At 42.6% G+C, this 18915-nt stretch overlaps 1 protein-coding gene across 5 annotated transcripts in view; it reads left to right on the forward strand.

The window, feature by feature from the left end:
* FGF1 (fibroblast growth factor 1) overlaps positions 1-18915 on the forward strand; it is a 61769-nt gene that overhangs the window by 38363 nt on the left and 4491 nt on the right. For 4 of the 5 annotated variants that reach the window (XM_045027104.1, XM_045027105.1, XM_045027106.1 and 1 more), the window contains one exon: positions 10205-10406. In XM_045027104.1, coding sequence (XP_044883039.1) covers positions 10238-10406 — 169 coding nt within the window. In that variant the 5' untranslated portion in view covers positions 10205-10237. Of the gene's footprint in view, positions 1-9963; positions 10102-10204; positions 10407-18915 lie in introns of those variants that run through there. The other variant, XM_045027107.1, reaches the window with a different exon arrangement.

Here is an 18915-nt window from a genome sequence, read left to right on the forward strand (position 1 = left end):
AATATAAGCACTGGGGGGAGAGAATTGTCTCACTGCCTATGAAATCTGATTTTAAAAGAATAAGGAGAGCAGCTTTTTGGTTTCTATATAGGAAGGCTTTACCACTTTCCCATTTTTAATTATCGTTGACTCAAAAGTTGCTGGGCATTGTCGGTGACCAAGAGGGCTGATCATACTCTTAATTCCAATCTCGCAAAAAATACGAATTCTCAAGAGTGTGGGGATAGATGAATTCACGGTGTTTTATTATGTTGCATCTTAAAAAGACACTCAGAGGTTATCTTTTTAATACAAAGGTGCACCAAAAGGTGGGATATGGCCCAGAATGTTTAATGCTCTGATTAAAGAAAATTCCATGCAAGAACGCAAGAGACACATTTAGGGGTAGAATATAACAGTAATGGATGTTGACTGCCCCATAATATTGGAGTAGTATAAAGCAACTAATGAACTTGGAAACTCCTTGATAAAATCGAGTCCTTCCTGTATGTAGCATTGTCATTATTTTTCCTAGATGAGAAACAACCTACAGAAAGGATTCCTAAAATTTGTGATGCAGAAAATTTCTAACCAGTGGGGGGAATTTTTTCCAGCATATTCCGACTCCTTGGATCTTTTTTCTCACCATGCCCAATTCCCCATTCAATTCCACATTAGTAAGCAAACAGCATTTCAGGAATCTATCAGGACAGACAATGAATGGACTGGAGCCAGAGCCCTAAATACTTTTAAAATATTTTACCTGTTGTAACTGCTTTCCATTCTCGGGTGATAGATAAACATCCTAGGAAGTTGCTGGTTAATCCCTCTGCCTGGAGTGAAAAGTGGGGCGGGGGTAGGAGTACTGAGGTAAACATATGATTTGATTATGCTAGACAATGTAGTAATGCCACAGGGGTTTTGGCACATCACTGTAAACATTCTGCACCTTATTTGTTTTAATAAGAGTAGCAGCAATTCTCTCAGGGTCTGATTCAAAGTTCACTGAAATCAGTAAGAGTCTTTCCATTGACTTCAGTGAGCTTTGGACGAGGCCCTGATAATGTTATTGTTAGCCCTCCACAGAGAAGTAGCCTAAAAAACAAAGGCTGATTTTAGATGACCTCTTTTTCACTGGGGACAATGGAATTTTTATTAACAGGCTGCTGCTATGAACAGAAGATTTATGAGGCTATTCTCCTTGTCCTATGCACACAAGTCCAATTAATGTCAACAGGAATTTCAAGTGCTTATAAAGAGACTGGTCAGAAAACAAAGAGGCTCTCTTAGCCGAATATTGGATCACAGTGCAGCATGTCAAGTATTAACTCTAATGCCGCAGTTCAGCAGGTCAGGAAATCAGGCAGCATCCCTTCTGCCACAGAAGGGGTCAGGTTGCCTTCAGATAATGAGAATTTATTATTTCTATGAGGGGGTTGTAATGTTTCTGACACCAGGCAATGGTTTTGTTTGTGTGTGTGAATGTATCCTGTAATCAGCAGCTCGGCACCATCAGGGAACAAACTCTACTATTGTACACAGCAGCTTCTAAACAGAACTGTCTCACAACTGGCAACACAGCATCCCTCATGATCTGACTGACTATACATTCAGTTAAACAGAAGGTTAGACTACGGGTAACATCGCCATCTAGTAACCCTCAACAGTACCAACATTTGTTTCCCAATAGGACCAAAATTATGAATATAATCAATCCTTCTCTTCAAGCAAATCTAAAATACAGGTGCAAACTCCAATTTCACAGACAGTGACATAGTGAAGATGGTACATATATTTATGAAAAGGGAGTTACTGGATTCTTCTGATTTTTTTTAATGCAAAATTTTCTGTGAGCATTGCAACATGTGTAGCTAATAGATTTTTAAAACAGTTCTATAATAAGTCTGTTTACCAAAAAATTAGTTGCATATAAATTTACAAAGGAATAGGCCTCAATATTATTATACAATATTGCATACACACCACATAGCTAGAATAAATTTTAGCAGGTTACTGAGTTGATAAGTAGTCACTGACCTGTGATGAGAAAGGTATGCCCATTTCTTTAAAGACTTGTTAAAATTCTGCTTTTCATAGATTACTAGCATTCTATAGGTACTGAAGACCAATGGCCAATTTCTGTTACCATTTATTCCAAATTTACACTGCTGTAACAGAACGTGGCCCCTATCCACTTAAGATCTTTCTAGCTCTACATGATAATCTTCAATGTAAATGACAAGTGATTATCAATTACACTTTTTTCACTGGATGCTTCCAAACTCATATTGTAGATCTGCTTATTTTAGACTCTCTAGAACATTTTTTATTCCCTTTATAAAGTAAAGTATCTGTAGCCAAGTACTGGTTTAGTGCATTTGATTCAAACCCAAATCTGTCTTTAAGACCCGGTCAATGGGACATGGTTTTGTGCATGTAACCCAGTGTTTCTATTTAAGAAAATTTTAAACCTAGGCTCACTTTGAGATTGTAACCCTTTAGCGTCAACAGACGGCCTGCAGAAGAGAGACTCAATGTGGGAGCCACAGGCCAATCATTCTAGAAGGCTCCAGTTCTGGTTGGCTCTTCAGTACAGACAGAGCCAACCTACGGAGCTGCAGTTGCCACAGTCATTTGTGACTAAGGAACTGGTTCACTGTGCTGTGCTTGAAATTACTATGCAAATCTTCTCAAGCTGATCTAGAAAAGTCAGGCTGTTGAGGAAGGTTTGCTAGGTTGGGTGAGTCAGGAGAAGTCAGAAGAGAAAAGGCAGTTGAAAGAAGCTGTTAGAGAGACAGACAGAAAGAGAGTTGTTGCAGAATGAAAAGACAGAAAGTTTAACAATAATACAGGCACCAGTGGTAGTGCAAACTTCCCCATGCTGCCCCACCAAATCTGCCCTGGTCCACTTGACCAGTGGAGATTTACTGTTGTGGGCACCTGTTCAGTTTGAACCAGACAGAGGCCACTAATGTACTTCACATAGACCACCAAGCAGCCATCAGACTAGAAATTAATATCTAGTTCTTGGATAGCACTTTTCATCCGTACCTCACAACACACTTTACAAAGGAGGTTTTACAGATGGGGAAACTGAGACATAGATTGTGGCAAAGTGACTTGTCCACTGTCACACAGCAGGCCAACGGCAGAGCAGGAAATAGAACCCAGGTCTCCTGTATCCAGCCCAGCATTCTATCCACTAGACCAGTTAAAGCCACAACTGCTTTAGTCTGGATTTGACCCACTAATCTAGAGGTAAAAGGATCTTTTATTCCATTAGCAATCCCCTGACCCTGCCAATTCCTCTAGTCACATCTCCAATGCTATTTTTATAAACAGCAAAGAAAGCAATACTTTTTGTCCAGTGAATTCTGTACTAATTTTGAAATAGGAAATGCATACAAAGGTGGGGAATGAAAAGAAAGGACATCACTCATTTTCCATAAACCCCATATTCTGTCTGCTATTTTTTAACTAATCCAAAGGATTAGTAGGTTACATATTACTAGAGATGGGCCTGAGCTGTAAGATTCAGCTCCAACTTTGAAGGGATCACATCAAAACTGCTGGCTTGGCCCACTGCAGAAGGAATGGCTGGTGGCAAAGTTTTGAATGAAATCCAAACTTTTGAAAAGTTCTTGGGTGTTTGGATCCCAGCCCCATCTGTATTCATTACCTAAAGGGGCCTGCATGCTATTTAGCTCCATATGCTAAAATTTTAAAAGGACATGGTTACAGTTGACATTCACAAACCACAGATTCAACCTTCCTTTAAAAGCATCTCCCCCACTCCCCCAAGGTAACTTCTAATTCTTAAAGTATTAGTGTTTTCCTTTGCAATCCCAAAACAAGGGCTGTAAAGATGCTAAAATCCCATTTCTTTGCTGGTGACATGCCAAAAAACAGAGGGCACTGGGCTTCTTATGCACAATGAGGTTGCAGAGCAACCACATCCCATCCCATCCTCAGCTCTGCGGATTTACATTGTACTTGAAAACAGAGACTAGTGAAATGCAGAAGAAACCAGATGTCCAACTGTCTCATAAATCAAGCCTCTCAGATCTCAGCGGGGAAGCGAGGCGGTGTAGTTAAGAGTCTCTCTCCTGATGGTTAAGTTAATTCACTGGCCTTTATGACGGTATTTGAATGTCACACCTGGCCAAGACCAGCCAGATAGAGCTATGCAGTTCACTTTCAGCCCTGAAGGTTTTTACACACACATCTTCTAAACCACTCTACATGATACGCAGGATGTCAAGCTAGCCACTGACGTCTTTACATGAATTCACAGACTCAGGGATTTTAAGGCTGGAAGGGACTGTGATGATAATCTTGTCTGACCTCCTGCTTAACACAGGCCATGGGAATGTCACCAACTGATTTCTGCCTCAAGAATATAACTTCTCATTGAGCTAGAGCATCTCTTTTAGACAGACATCCAATCTTCATGTATGGGCTTCAAGAGAAGGAGAATCCACCACATCCATAAGTAAATTATTTACTTTCACTTAATTGTGGCACATGGAGACCACAAAAAACAAGAAGGGAAATCAAATCTAGAGAGGGAAGAGAGGAGGATAACTACAAATCGTAGGTCTCTGGCATATAGACACCAGCCCAAATTAATTAGAAGTGCCTAAATATTCAGATTCAGAATTACTGTCCTAATCCAACTCCTGGCATAGATTTGTCAGCAATTGGGCACCTCCTCCTTATAGAATCTTTTCCTTTTGGACCATTTCATTCTCCCTGTGGGGCACCAAGTAACTGCAGGAGAGAGATGTCTCTCAGCTTAGCATCTTGGATACAGTTTTCTATTCCACTCCAAGCTATTTAATCATTAAGAGGTTAGGCCTTTACCCAGCAAAATAAGGCCTTTTATGTTGTCTTTGGTTTGAGTCCACTCTCACTCTTTCATTCCCATCAAACCTAACATATTCTTGCCAAACGTATAATAGTAGGGCCATGAGTGGTACTGTGTGTAGAATACCAACTACATGGTCATAAAAGTATGAGAACAGCATTAGTGGCTAGAAAAGAGAGACAATGAGAGTGGAAAATAGTATTCATTCAACTTTTCTTGTGGAGTCAAAGGCAGCTGGCAAGCAAGAACAGGTTCTAAAAATAGAGTAAATCCTTAAAGGAATAACATGAAATTAAAGAAACAATTCCAAGGCAGCCACTCTGTTAAAGCTATCCATAGATGCACTTGGATCTCCAAACAATCAAGTACATAAGGGAAACATAGTAGTCAATAACTCATTTATTTTGGCTACTGCAACAGTTTTCTGGAATCCTGTTTTGATCTTCTGGCCTTGAGATGTTCGTTTCTCACTTCTAGAAATCTCGTAAACTTTGCAAACTCCTAAGTTCCTTTTACCCTGGAACACGGATTCAAGACCAGCGTCAGTTCTAATAAGTGAAATGATTCTACTGATCTTAGATTCATTCCCAGTGAAAAAAAAGAACAGACAGCATTAAAGCCCTATACATAATTTGGAATGATTGATTTTGTTCAGAGAAAGCCTGAGAGAGAGTTGGTACTACTGCCTGAAATACTTTAGTTTTATCAATAGAGACAGGGTGATCCCTCTACAGAAAGAGGAGGTTTGGGAGCGGTGTGGGAAGTCTCTAATTTCAGCTGCCTGACTATTGTGTTAATAAAGACTTAAATGTTATAGTGGAACTGGAAAAGGTTCCAAGAATGGCAACAAGGATGATCAAAGGTATAGAATGACTTCCACACATAGAAATTAGGGCTGTTCATCTTAGAAAAGAAACTATGGGGTGGGGGAGGGGTATGATAGGTGTCTTTAAAATCATGAATGGCATGGGGGGAAAATGTGTTATTTACCCGTTTCCAGATTACAAAAACCAGGGGTCACCCAATAAAATTAATAGGCAGCAGGTTTAATACAAAGTAGAGGATGTATTTTTTCATACAATGTGATGGTCAGGGATGCAACCCCATCCTCAGGGTGACCCTAAACCTCTGATGGCCAGAAGCCGAGAGATGAAGACAGGGGAGAATCTCTACAAAATTGCCCTGTTCTGTGCACTATACCTACAGCTCTGATACTAGCCACTGTCGGAAGACAGGATACTGGGCTAGATGGACCATTGGACTGATCCAGTATGGCCGTTCTTATGTTCTTAGGCTCTTAGATACCAGTCAGTTAGCCTCAGAGCATTACCAAGAAAAATTGTGCTTGTTCTTAACTGTCTTAGTGCTTCTTTAACGAAGCCAATGCATGGGGCTGGACAAGCATTCAGTGCTATCCCATGTTACAGATATCACCTGGATCGATCGGTCTTCAGCTGTCGTTAAGACTGCGCCAATCACAACACATCCGCCATTCTTCTCGCATTCTTGCCTTTCTTCTCCACGTTCGTCCAAAACATTTAACAATGTCATCTTCCCATCTTCTTGAAGGCCGACCAGGTGGTCTTTTCTGTCCTTTTCTTCTCCTCCATCAGATGGTTTAACGTTTCCTCCCTCGCCAGCGACCTACAATTGTAAGTACACACATCGAGGGTTGTCCTTTTCCACGTTGTCCTAGCACCTGACATTTTAAGCAACCTCTTGTCACTCAATTTCCACTCCACCACCAAAAAATGGTTCAATGACACACTAAGACCCATTTACTCGTGTTGTTTTAGCCGTTAACTTTAAGCCATCCCACTGGCTAGGCGGGCAGGCATATATCCCTCCTCAAGCTTAGCTGGCCTTCAACCTCTAAGGAGAAAGAAAAACGCTCTTTCCTCTGAGAGAGCAATCCCCCTCCTTGGATTGGATAATCCAACACCTTTGTAGCATGGTTAGACCTACCAGGGCATATGCCCCGCTACCATAGTTGTCAGACGGCCAAGGTCACCACTGCACCACGATGAGGCGCTGAGGTAGGATTTTGCAGCGGGTAACAGACATGACATATCTTCAAAGTGGCAAATTCCAGAAAGAATGATTGCACTTCAAAGAATCCCACCATGTGTTCATACAGCACAGCTGCTACAAAAAATGTGAACCAGGAATCATCTCTGCTGAAACTGGAACCTGTGAAGCTCTGCTTCCAAAACACTATAAGTCCAAATATGCCATTTCCGAGTATGCAGGTGCTCTCATTCATTAAAAAAACAATTAATGAACAAGAGGCAGTTACACACATCAGTCATCTTTCTTTGGAGATATACAAAGGAGTAGTTTTGGCAATACGGATGGGTCCAAAGTTAAAACACACTTTTGGGAGAATACAGTTTGACAAATAGGGCACACTTTACAGTATTATCCATTAAGCTTAACGGGGTATGCACCTCTGTAACATATGGCAGAACTGGACCTATGGGTGGTTTCAAAACTAGGGAGAACCAAACAGCCTCCAATGTGGTTTTGGAAATATTTGTCTGATAAAGGAATGTTCCCCAGGCTTTGTTCCAGAGAATGTAACTTATAAAACAAGTTCAAATCTATGCTGGAGGAACAGGGAAAGGTTTAAAATAATATGCTGCTGAGGCTCTGTATAACATTCAGGTTTTTTTGAGTGCTAGTGATTTAGTACCTGAGGAAAATTTCATGAAGGGAGAGACAATGCTGTGAACTGATGATCGCCAGAAAGAATTTCAGCCTTGGAGAACATGGAACTTATCAGTCTTGTCCTCTTTTTTATTCCAGTGTTTTCCTTTCCTGGGGAAACTTTTTTTCCCTAACAAAGACCACAAAAGGCCACATTTGAGAAAGAAAGAAAATGAAAAAAAGCCTGAAATTAGTGTGTCTACCAGAGCTGGTTGAAATGTTTTGTTCAAGACATTTTTTCGATTAAACAAGGCTTTTTCATCCAAACACAAATTTCCACAGGAAATGTCCTTTTTGGACAATTTGTCATGTTTTTCTACAAAACCCACCTCCCCCACTCCAACTTTTTGGGAACCAAATATTCGGTCAAAAATTATTTTTTCTGAGGTAGCAGTCTCCCTTTTGTAAATGTGATGTAATTCAGTTCTATTTGCAAATCTGAGTACTTGCAACCTACAGTCAGGCATTCAGAGGTCAAGTACTCAGATTTGCACCAGCAATTTATTTTTAATTTAGTGGAAGTTCCAGGTGCTTAGCTTCTCTCAGGTCAGGCTATAAGTGTCATGAGACAATGGCATGTACACTACTAGATACAGCATAGCTCTATCTCGTCTGTAATGCATTAGCAGCAGGATCAAAGCTAAACAGATGAGGTTTATAATATAGTTATGGGAAAACTAACAATAAACCCTCTACGTTATATGTATGTTTGAATTACAGTGTGCTGTCTTCTTTGTGTCTATCAATCCACTTGTCTGTAAGCAATTAATATCTAGAACGTGGTACATAAGACATTGGCTGCCTGAGATTTCAAAATCATTTTCTAGACCAGAAAAGTTCAGATAAGTATGGATAAGCTTGGAATAACATGTAAACTATTGGGTTCTTACCCAAATCAATCCAGAGAACCTTTTGAAGTTGGCCCATCACTAAGACTAACAAAAATTGTGTCTGCAAATCAAGCTGCCACTGCGTTTGCTGTGTGCTCTGGAAGAATTTAATACTGGGAAAATTAGAGCCAGATAGGGTGACCAGATAGCAAGTGTGAAAAATCAGGACAGGGGGTGAGAGGTAATAGGAGCCCATATTTTTAAAAAGCCCCAAATATCGGGACCGTCCCTATAAAATTGGGACATCTGCTCACCCTAGTGCCAGATGAGCCTGTGCCTCACTATAAATTCAGCTAATCTTAAGCCCTGGCTTGCAGAATTATGGGTCTTGTCAGCATCTCCACTGTAAAGAGCGTTGTGGTGTCTGATTCTTGTGTGGTTCGAATGCCTTTGTTTTTGAACATTAAATTTGGCTAAAATGGAGGTCAGTGCGTCATGCCACGTACCTTTAAGAACAAAAAGAATGTGAGACACTGATGTTTGAATGTAGCACATTTGTATTTCTTAAAGCTCCTTTCTACGAGTGTTTCTTTGGACGTGCATTACAGAGTGTAACCCTTGAACACATGCATTCCCAGATGTTTTTATTCAGAACTGCTTATGAAAAGGTGCCAAATTGTCAGCCTTGATGACCAAAGTCCTCTATCCACAGAACAGGTACAGCACTGGGAATGGCAGGGCAAGTGCTCTGCATGGGCCTTCCAGGACCCCTCATCCCCACTGGGAAAAGCTACTGTTACAGATCAGAGGGTAGTTCTCTCTCTCCAGACCCATTGAGTGCCAGATCATGAGCTGGGGTAAAGCTGCACCTATTTACACCAGCTGAGAACTTGGCCCTCAGTCCTCAACATTTTTGCTGAGCCTTGATACCAAGGGTGCCTACTGCTACAATAATGTGATGGAGTCACTGGTCCAGTGGAAAATAAATAAATAAATAATTGGAGATATACCAATCTCCTAGAACTGGAAGGGTCCTTGAAAGGTCATCAAGTCCAGCCCCCTGCTTTGACTAGCAGGACCAATTTTTGCCCCAGATCCCTAAGTGGCCTCCACAAGGATTGAACTCACAACCCTTAAGCAGGCCAATGCTCAAACCACTGAGCTATCCCTCCCCCAGACTGAACACCAGACTGACCCAATCACCTCATATTATATACTATGGATCACCAAGCAGGTATATCTTCTGGCCCTGCCTACCTGAGCCATCTCCAAATTGGTGCTCAAAAAGTGAAAATGCTTCAACTCCCATTAGCGATCCCCTGAGGTATCCCCGTTCTGTTAACCCTATGTGTGCTGTGTTATTGCGGCAGTCTGAAGCAGTACGTACTATGTAGTACACAATATGTGTTGCAAAACCTGCTCAGAATAGCTTAGGGGCAGAGTGAGAGTCATTAACTCTGAGCTTCCCGCCTCTTGTGAGTTTCAATCGGACACTGCATGTTTTTATAAACAGTTTTATAACATTTACTTTTAGTACACGTGTCAAGAGAGAAGAACGATAACTTTAAAAAGAAACGAGTCCCTATGATCCCGGCTGCAGCCAACAGGGAACTATCAACATTTAATGGAGCCCCACCTTTTGTAGTATGTCACTGCCTCATCCATTGTGCGAATCACCTGCAGAGGCTGTGGTAAAACAATTGTCAGTGACTCCTCTAGGTGTGTCTAGGATCCTTCCTTGCCCCTTTAAAAGTGTGAGTGCAAGAAATGTGCTGCACACTTCGCTGCCATTGCTGCTATAAGCCTGTTGAATTTCTTACAGTTTTGAAGCCGTGCCACTGGGAGAGGCTCAGAGATGGCCGAAGGAGAAATAACAACATTCACCGCCCTGACTGAAAAATTCAATCTTCCCCTGGGGAACTACAAGAAGCCCAAACTCCTGTACTGCAGCAACGGAGGCTACTTCTTGAGGATCCTTCCAGATGGCAAAGTAGATGGGACAAGGGACCGAAGCGACCAATACAGTAAGCAAATCAGAAATGTGTTCAGGACACAGCTCTTACTTGGCTTATATGACTAGTGCTGCCTTTACCTTACTGCCACTTTTTCTCTGGGAGGCTGGCATTACACATCAGCTGCTTTTCCAGCCAAGAAGGGATAGATAGAGGATTTATGCTCTTTGCTAGGTTCTCTCTCCTGCCATGGCAATAAACCATCCAGAGGTTCAGCATGTGAAACAAGGTCTACTAATACACACACACACACACACACACACACACATTCTACAGAGATACAGGATGTACAGGGCCTCACATTTGTCAAAATAGTAAATATAAAATTAGTCATTAAAAAAATAAACCAGAAAGATTGACCACAGCAGGAGAGACTGAAATTCAGTTACCAGTTTACACAGTTAGTTGGCAACTAGAAGAAAGGGGTTTAGGAGGATGTCCACATACTACACTGCAAACTCAGCAGTCAAACATGGTATCTGCATTTATCTCAGTCTAGAAGATTCAGCATGGTAGTAGGGTTGTTATGATGTTACAGCTGTGCCTTTTTTGCAGGTGAAGTCATGCTCTGGAGTAAGTGTTCAGGCCCAGATTCCTAAGCATGGGTCATGTATTCTATCGGAATGCTTTGCACAGGATTTGCTCTTGCCCTTGGTTAACTTTTCTTTTCCCTTATGTAGCAAAGTTCAGTACATTCCTGAGGGATGTGCAGGTTTAACAGTGGAAAGACTCAGCTCAAGAAAGTTACGCTGTGATTTATCATTTTAAAAATGCACTCAGATTGCACTTATTTTCTCAAAACAAGGATGGTTAATTCTATGCTGAGTTGGTTATGTGTTTGATGTGCTTATTTGTGCTCCCGTAGCATAAAGGACACACAGTACTGTTGTGACTATCAACTGGTGCAGCCAAATATTAAGAGAGAGATTTAACCAATTATCAGTAGAGGATATCCACAGACCATGTTTGCAGATGGATGTGGATCCAAATTTTGTATCCACGCAGGACTCTAGTTATCAGAGTCCCCATCTGTGGCTGGATTCTCTCTCCTCCCCATAACCGGCATGTTACTACAGTCAAGACAGGAATCAGAATCACTGCAGTCCACAGACATCTCCAACAGATGAGTCAGAAGGGGGCCTGTTCTGGGCCAAGCTAGCCAGAGCAGAGATAAACTCCTCACACAGAAGTCACCGTTTGCCTTACTATTTCCATATTCCAATGTATAAATGCATCTTCAGACATAAGGAGCATTTTCATACATTTGAACCTGCCCTAGAAGAACATCCCAGTGGGATGACAAGCTCTTTTAGTTGGCTCACAAATAGCTCTGTCCTGGAGTTGATTCAGCAAGACTCCTCCTTCTCCCCCAAGTCACTACTAGAGGTGGGCCTGAGTGGCACTATTCAAAGCTGAACTTCTCCAAAGTTTCAGTTTGTTCGGATACAGTTTCTCATCAGGCCAGCTCCAGTCTGTAATGAAGCAACATCACAGCATGGTTTTAGGGGATGTGGTGCTGCTCGGAGTGGGCCTTCATACAGGTTTTGAAAGATCCCGTGACACATTAGCAGGAGTACCCTTATTTGGGTAATTACAGTCTACATATCCAAGTTCCCCTGCTGTTTCAACTAGATTCAGAACTATTCTTTGCTTCCAGTCCTTAACTACTACATAGCATTGCTGTGCACTGTTATACAGCTGGTGCATTTCACCCAAATGGCAGATTCATTCCAGTTGTAGATGAAGGAATCCCTGGCTACCGATTAAATAGGACTTGAAATTTGTAAATTGTTTTGAGATCCTTTAGCATGAAGGCGCAATAAATGATTATTACAGAAACTTTTTTCTGGATGCTTTTTTGATGATGATTTAAAGCAGACTTTTTTTTAAACCCACAGTTCTTTAAAAAAAAGAATGAAATTTTGCAGTTTTTTTGGTGCTATCATTTCTTTACTGGGAAAAGAACTATTTTAACAATACACCCATCCATGCAAAGATTACAACTGCTGTGCATGTTCAGACACACCTAGCAAGGGTTAAACAGGGGCTTTTAATGCATTCTTGACATTGATCTGATTTCCTTCACATTGGCAGACAGTTCTGGGCTCACATATGCCTTGGCTATGGATGTTTGGACACTTCCAAGCCTGTGTAAAATTACTATTTTCTTTATGAATCACATACAACATGTACGCCATGTGACTCCTCTAGTTTCCACCCATCTTGCCAAATCAATTTCTCTTTCCCAACCTCTTCCCATTGCAAGTGCTCAACTCCTGAGTCTCCATACTGCTTCGCTAATGAGGCAGATAACTATGCACTTTACATGTGTTGGTCTAGGACAAGAGACCTTTAAAAAAACCCAAAACAAACCCGAAGTGCTGCCGACTCTGTGTAGGGAATGAATGATCTCATACAAAGATTAGTAAGTCAGAGTAGGAGCTTCCCAGCACTCTTGGCTAGGAATATTCTCTCCCCACACTGCTAGCACTGGTTGCCGCTACCTTTCCCCCCTGGCGTGGCTGCGTTTCAGAGGGCTAAACATTTTTTAAGTGCATTTTGGAGTTCTTCAGGATGAAAACTTTTGTACAGCTGTAAGGCAGTATTGTTCATGCGTTAAATTCTCACGGTTCACTTCTTCCACGTTCAAACCACATACTGTACTACTATTATTGCTTTGTAAAGTGCTATGGGATACCAAGCATTATATGAAAGCGTGATATGAAAAACCAAATTCTATGCTTCTTTGGCTAGAAGGGATGGATGTTTGGCTTTTTCAGTAGCGGACCATATTAGTCAATAGGGATACTTTCCCTTACATCTATAAGGAACCCGGCCTGTTCTGGATGAGCAAGACCCCAGGGCCAGATCCGTGGATGATCTGACAAAGCTGTGCTTGATCCAGGACCTCCCTCCTTTCAGCTACCTTCCTGCTCCCTCAAACTGGGGACCTGAAGTCTGTTCCGGGTTCCGCTGGCAGTAGCAATTCTTTTGGGACCATACCACCATCAGGAGATTGTTGGGGTGCAAAGCAATCCTGACATGCCACCTCTGCCAGGAAGAGTGAGTAGATGGTGTAGAGCTGGTTATGCAGCTTTATGCCGCCTGAGGTTGTTTTACAACAGAATAATCCCCAGTTGCTACCTTAAGGGAGCTTTCTGGTTGCTTTGCATTAACTGAGCATTGCAAAGCAGCCACATTGGAGGGGGGAGTGGGTTGAGGATTTGGTTGCAAAACTCCATGGGATTCCTCAGCCCATGGTCCTTAACAGCTCACTGCTGAACTAATCTGGAGCTCTGCAGAATGACTGGTTCTGTTAAAGAGCATTTCGACGTACTATAGAAAATAGCTGTGCCAGGAAAAAGAGATGGACTTAAATTCCAAGGAATCTGTTTGAAAGTTCTAAGCTATTCGGGTTATTACACTTTCAAAATGCTTGGGAGGGTTTTTTTAAATAAATGCCTGGCAGGAACTGGATGGGAGATGGAGGCAGGGATGGGAAAAGAGTAAATACAGCAAACCTCTGTCTTAAGGTGGTCCAGGGTTTATGAATTGTAAGGCTATACTTTTCTTCATCAGAACACACTGTCTCAATGCACTGATTTCAAAGCAGGAACCTTTTCTGTTGCATGTGTAAACTCTGCTACTGAATATTTACTGGAATATAGCTGGACTACACACTGCAGCTGTATCTGGCTGAAGAGTGGTATTGGGAGAAGCCAGCTGTGCTTTACAAATTCTAAGAAAAGCACTTGAAATAAAAACTTCGCGCTTTATTTTTTTAGTGAAAGCCAGTTTGTGGCAGAGTTTTAATTATAAATGCCATTTACACACACACACACACACACACGCGCGCGCGCAAACAGCCTCACAGCAGATTGAAGGAGGATGACCTCACTTTGAGTAAACATAGCAAGGAACAGGAAGTCTCTAACCTAGAATAAACTGGGCATGTAACCTTTCTCAAACCCTGCTCAGAAGAGGAGGTGGGAAAACAAACATGGGGGATTCTGTGGAAGGCAGGTTCATGCTCACAATATGCACAAGTCTAAGTGCTGAAAGTGCTGCATGCACTGAAACAGACTTCTGTCATTTTGGCACTGAGATACTGTAGCTGAGATTATGTCTGGGTGGCATTGCAGCCCCTATACACCCTCACAAACAGCAAGGTTTGAGTCTCACAGCGAACATCAAGTCACGCCATTTGCCAAGGGGCGTCCTAGGAATATACATTTTTAAGCCTATAAACTTCTATATATTCCTTTAATAGTAAGTGTCTGATCTAAACCAACAAAGACACAAAGAGGTTCTGGGCCCAGTGGCCAGATAAATTGACCTCACAAGTCTTCATAGGCATATGTGTAGGAACATAAGCTTATGATCTCCTACGAACAATCACAGCCTAAGCGCTGGTTTATTTTGGGACTCAGCCAGTAATTTCTGAACATTTGTGACTTCAAGTGAAGACTGCAGACCCACACCAGTTCACCCAACTGAACCCATTTTACAGTTAGACACACAGGGCTGGGGAGGGCGGGAAATACCTGGATCTGGACAAACAAATTTCAACCGAACTTTCATAAATTGAGGGAATTACTCTATGCTTGAAAACCCTGTCAATCAGAAACGCTGGGAGGCCTGGGGCCTCAACAGGACACTAACCCAGACAGGACCGGGGAGGTGGATGGTGCTGCTAGTGACCAGCGTTGCCTTTCCACTTTGTTTTATGTATTTTTACGATGCTCGTTTTAGCTCAGGTGGCAGTGATAAAAGCTGCAGAACAGGTAGGGCATGGTCAGCAGCAGTGCAGGCTTCCCCCAGCATGCCTCGGCCCTGAGCTGGGGACTACTTTTCCAGGTGAGAAGCAGTTCGTCCTCTAGGCTCATTCAGCCTTTAGTCTCTCTGCTGAAACTGCCAACAAGAGCGTCAACACATTCCAGCCGCAGTGGTGATTTTGTGAAACGGATATTTACCCACTACGAACTAGCATGTGCCAATCAACTAATTACCTAGAGGCCACCACATAGCGGTGACTTCTGAGTGCCAGACTCAGTCACCCCAAAATCAGGAATAGTTCTGGGAAATCTGGTACCTTCCCAGACCTTTGCCAGCTCCAGGCACCAAGAATGTGTATCCTTTCCTTTGATCCCTTCCTCCAGCAAGGAATCAGAGCAGGTTATGCTAGAAGAAAATGGCCAGCTAATGTGGCGAGTTCTCCACCATGGTTCACTCATGATAGGCTGCTTACTCCCCTTTGCATGTCGCCAGTGCTGCTTGTTGAGGGATGTAGGTTTGCAAACCTTTGCCAGAAAGGAACTGAGTGTCAGTGAGCTACTAAACTTGGACATCCTGATAAAAAATATTTATAAAGGAAACTCCTTAAAGGGATACATGCCAATGGAATAACCCTGGGTACAGAGAACATTTCTGTGCACTGAAAGTTATGTGCTAAGCAGATTCCATGCCTCTATATTTTATACATACTTAAGTGGGATGAGAATTTGCCCAATAAAACACACCCTCAATGCGTAGGCAGGCTGGTGACCTCACCTGGCCAGACTCTCCCCTTTGGATGTTATTCATATGGCTGGTAGAAAGCATGGACTGACGGGGAGCAGCCAAGAACCCACTGAAGTGAATGGACTTATTTCTCTTGAGTGTTATGCTACCAGCAAAATAATTCACTCTACTCAGAAGCAATAAGGTCATCACCAATGTCACACTGAAAACAATGAGCCTCTGGTCACAAAAAAAGCAAAGGGGAAGAGAAGATCTGTAATTTATCAAGGTTTTCCTGCCGATAGAGCTAATGGAGCGGGCGTTCGTATTTGCAAACACTTGCTCATGCACCAATCACAAAAGATTTGGAATTTGGGGACTGTTCTCACAACTATCCAAAACTTTGGATGCTTATCTGAGTGCAAACTTGGCTAGGCGATCTGCGGAGAACAATCTTTCTGGCACGTCTCCCTCCCTGCATCCAGTTCTAATTAGTAATCCCACCAGCAGCATCTTTCTTGCAATAGTCAGGCAATTCTGATTCTGGAAATCAGACAAAGAAAGAAAACTCCACAGAACATTTTGGACTCTTAAACGTGAAGTTCATGCTCCACTCCAAAAATGGACAAAGGTTTGGCGCCGATTCTTAATTATTCTCTATTTTACCTAGTTCCAGTAGGGAGGGTTGTGAGGAATTCGTGCATGGGCTCTTGCCCACTTTTCCTTCCCAAACTACTTCTCTCTTCTTTTTCCCATTCAGCCACATTGCTGCCTGCTACCAGCCTAGAATTTTTACAGCCAGCCAGAGAGGACTTTGCTTCTTCATTGTGGGTGGATGCTCTCTCACACTCTTGTATGACTATTTTAATTATGTAGCAGCCTCTCTTCCTGTTTCCCTCTCTCCTTCCTAGTTTACTCCCTTTACCGGGTTCTGGGAATGCAGCACTGAGCAGAACGTAAGCAGACTGGTGGTGGTCCAGTTCAAGGACGTGCTGAATCCAAGATCCCAATTTGAACAGAGCAAACAAAGGAGTCACAAATGACAGCAAATCTGCTCCCATCCAATTTGCTAATCAAACATTATTTACTGAACAGTAAGTACCTGATTAAAGGATCTGAGCCATAGCAGCAAAGGTTTCACAGGGACAAGGGCTTCTGTCATTTCAAGAGACAATATAACTTTTTATCTTGCCAAAATGAGACTAAAATAAAATAAGGAAGGAATCAGCTAAAAATCTCAAACTTGTCCCCCAGTGGCACTGGATTCCCCCAGGTCACGGACACTATTTGATAATGAGTCTTTCCAGGGCAGAAGAAAACTGACTGGAGGCCTAGAAATATGATGCTTCATGATCCTGATTTTGTAAGACTCTTCACATGACGAATGCAATAGTTATTTGCCTGTTTTAAAGTGATGTTTCAATTATTCACACTAGAGCTGGCTACAATATTTCTGTCTAGCTGCCCATCACAGTAGCATCTAAGTCTTCTATCTGAATGGAAAGAGTTTTCAAGAATGCTCCCTAAAGATTATTACCTATTGGATCCCCTCCCTAGTGGAGATATATTTTTTAAAGAAATGAGAATTGGGTTTTTAATAATTTTTGCCTAGACCAGTGGTCCCCAACCTTTTCATCTGGCGGGTGCCAGACGAAGGACCGTGGTGGCGGTCGAGCATCCGCCAGCCAGGACGTGGGCGCATTTAGATGCCCCTGCGGGCGCCATGGCACCCGCGGGCATCGCGTTGGGAACCCCTGGCCTAGACCATCAGAGTGAACTAAGAAGAAAGATAACCAGCAGGAAAGTGTCCATGCAGCTCAAATTGGAAGTTTTTTTAAAAATGCAATTTTATGTAAGAGGACATCAAGTGTGGTATAGACACAAGGGCCTGCTCGCTGGCCCAGCACACCTCAGGCGATACAAGAGGGACACACAGAGCTTTCCGCCCGTCAAAGTCACCAGTTCAAATCCAGTCTAGGTTGGTAGTGACTGAAAGTCAAAGTCTGGTGGCCTGTGTTGAAGTGATTCAGGGTCTCAGTCCAGTTCCTAGTGGACAACTCTCCATGTCACAAAATTCACCACCAACTGGTGCCCTATTAGCAGTCTCTGTTGACAGGTCAGAGATTTAATACAGTGTACCAGGGTTTCTCAAACTGGGGTCTGTGAACCCCTGCGGGTACTCCAGAGGGTCCACGAGTCATGTCCAGGGCCGCTGGCCCTGCTGATCAACTCCTCCCACTCCCTCCCAGTGCCTCCTGCACGCCATGGAACAGCTGTTCAACGGCATGCAGGAGGCGTGGGGGGGGGGCGGGAGGAGTGGGGACAGGGCGCGCTCAGGGGAGGAGGTGGAAAGAGGCAAGGAAGAGGTAGAGGTGGGGACTGAGCAGGGGGCTGAGGGTATGTGAAAATTTTAAATCAAAATGGGGGTCCTCAGATTGCTAAAGTTTGAGACCCACTGCATTATACTATCCAGCTCTTTCTTGAGTAGCCAATTGTTCTCTCTCTCTGTGTTTACATCATGGCAGGGCAGCTACCCAGATTATAGTAATATAAAAATGTGATCACTTGACCTGCCTCCAAAAGGAGATACTTTCTAGGATGGAGACTGACCTTTCCTACTTATTTAATGCCCTTTGTGGCTGGGAGAATAACTACACTTAGTCATTAATAAACATGAACTCAAAACATGAATAAGAAACTTTTAAATAAAAAAAGACTTGGGGCTGAACTCTGCTCTCAGTTATATGTACATGAAACCGGAGTAACTCCAGGTCATTGGATTATTACTATTAGTGTTACATTAGCCCCAATAAGCTCCAACCAAGATCAAGGCTCTTTTGTGCTATGTGCTGTAGATGCACATGGTAAGAGACAGTGCTTTCCCCAAAGAGCTAGCACTCTTAATGGACAAGGAACAAAGGATGGGAGAAAAAGATTACCACTATACCTATTTTACTGGTGGGGAGCTGAGGGGCAGAAAGCACTACATGACTTGCCAAAGTCAGAGAGCAGGTCTGTTAGG

The sequence above is a fragment of the Mauremys mutica genome, chromosome 8 (genome assembly GCF_020497125.1).
Source record: "Mauremys mutica isolate MM-2020 ecotype Southern chromosome 8, ASM2049712v1, whole genome shotgun sequence".
In the NCBI taxonomy this organism is placed as follows: domain Eukaryota; kingdom Metazoa; phylum Chordata; order Testudines; family Geoemydidae; genus Mauremys; species Mauremys mutica.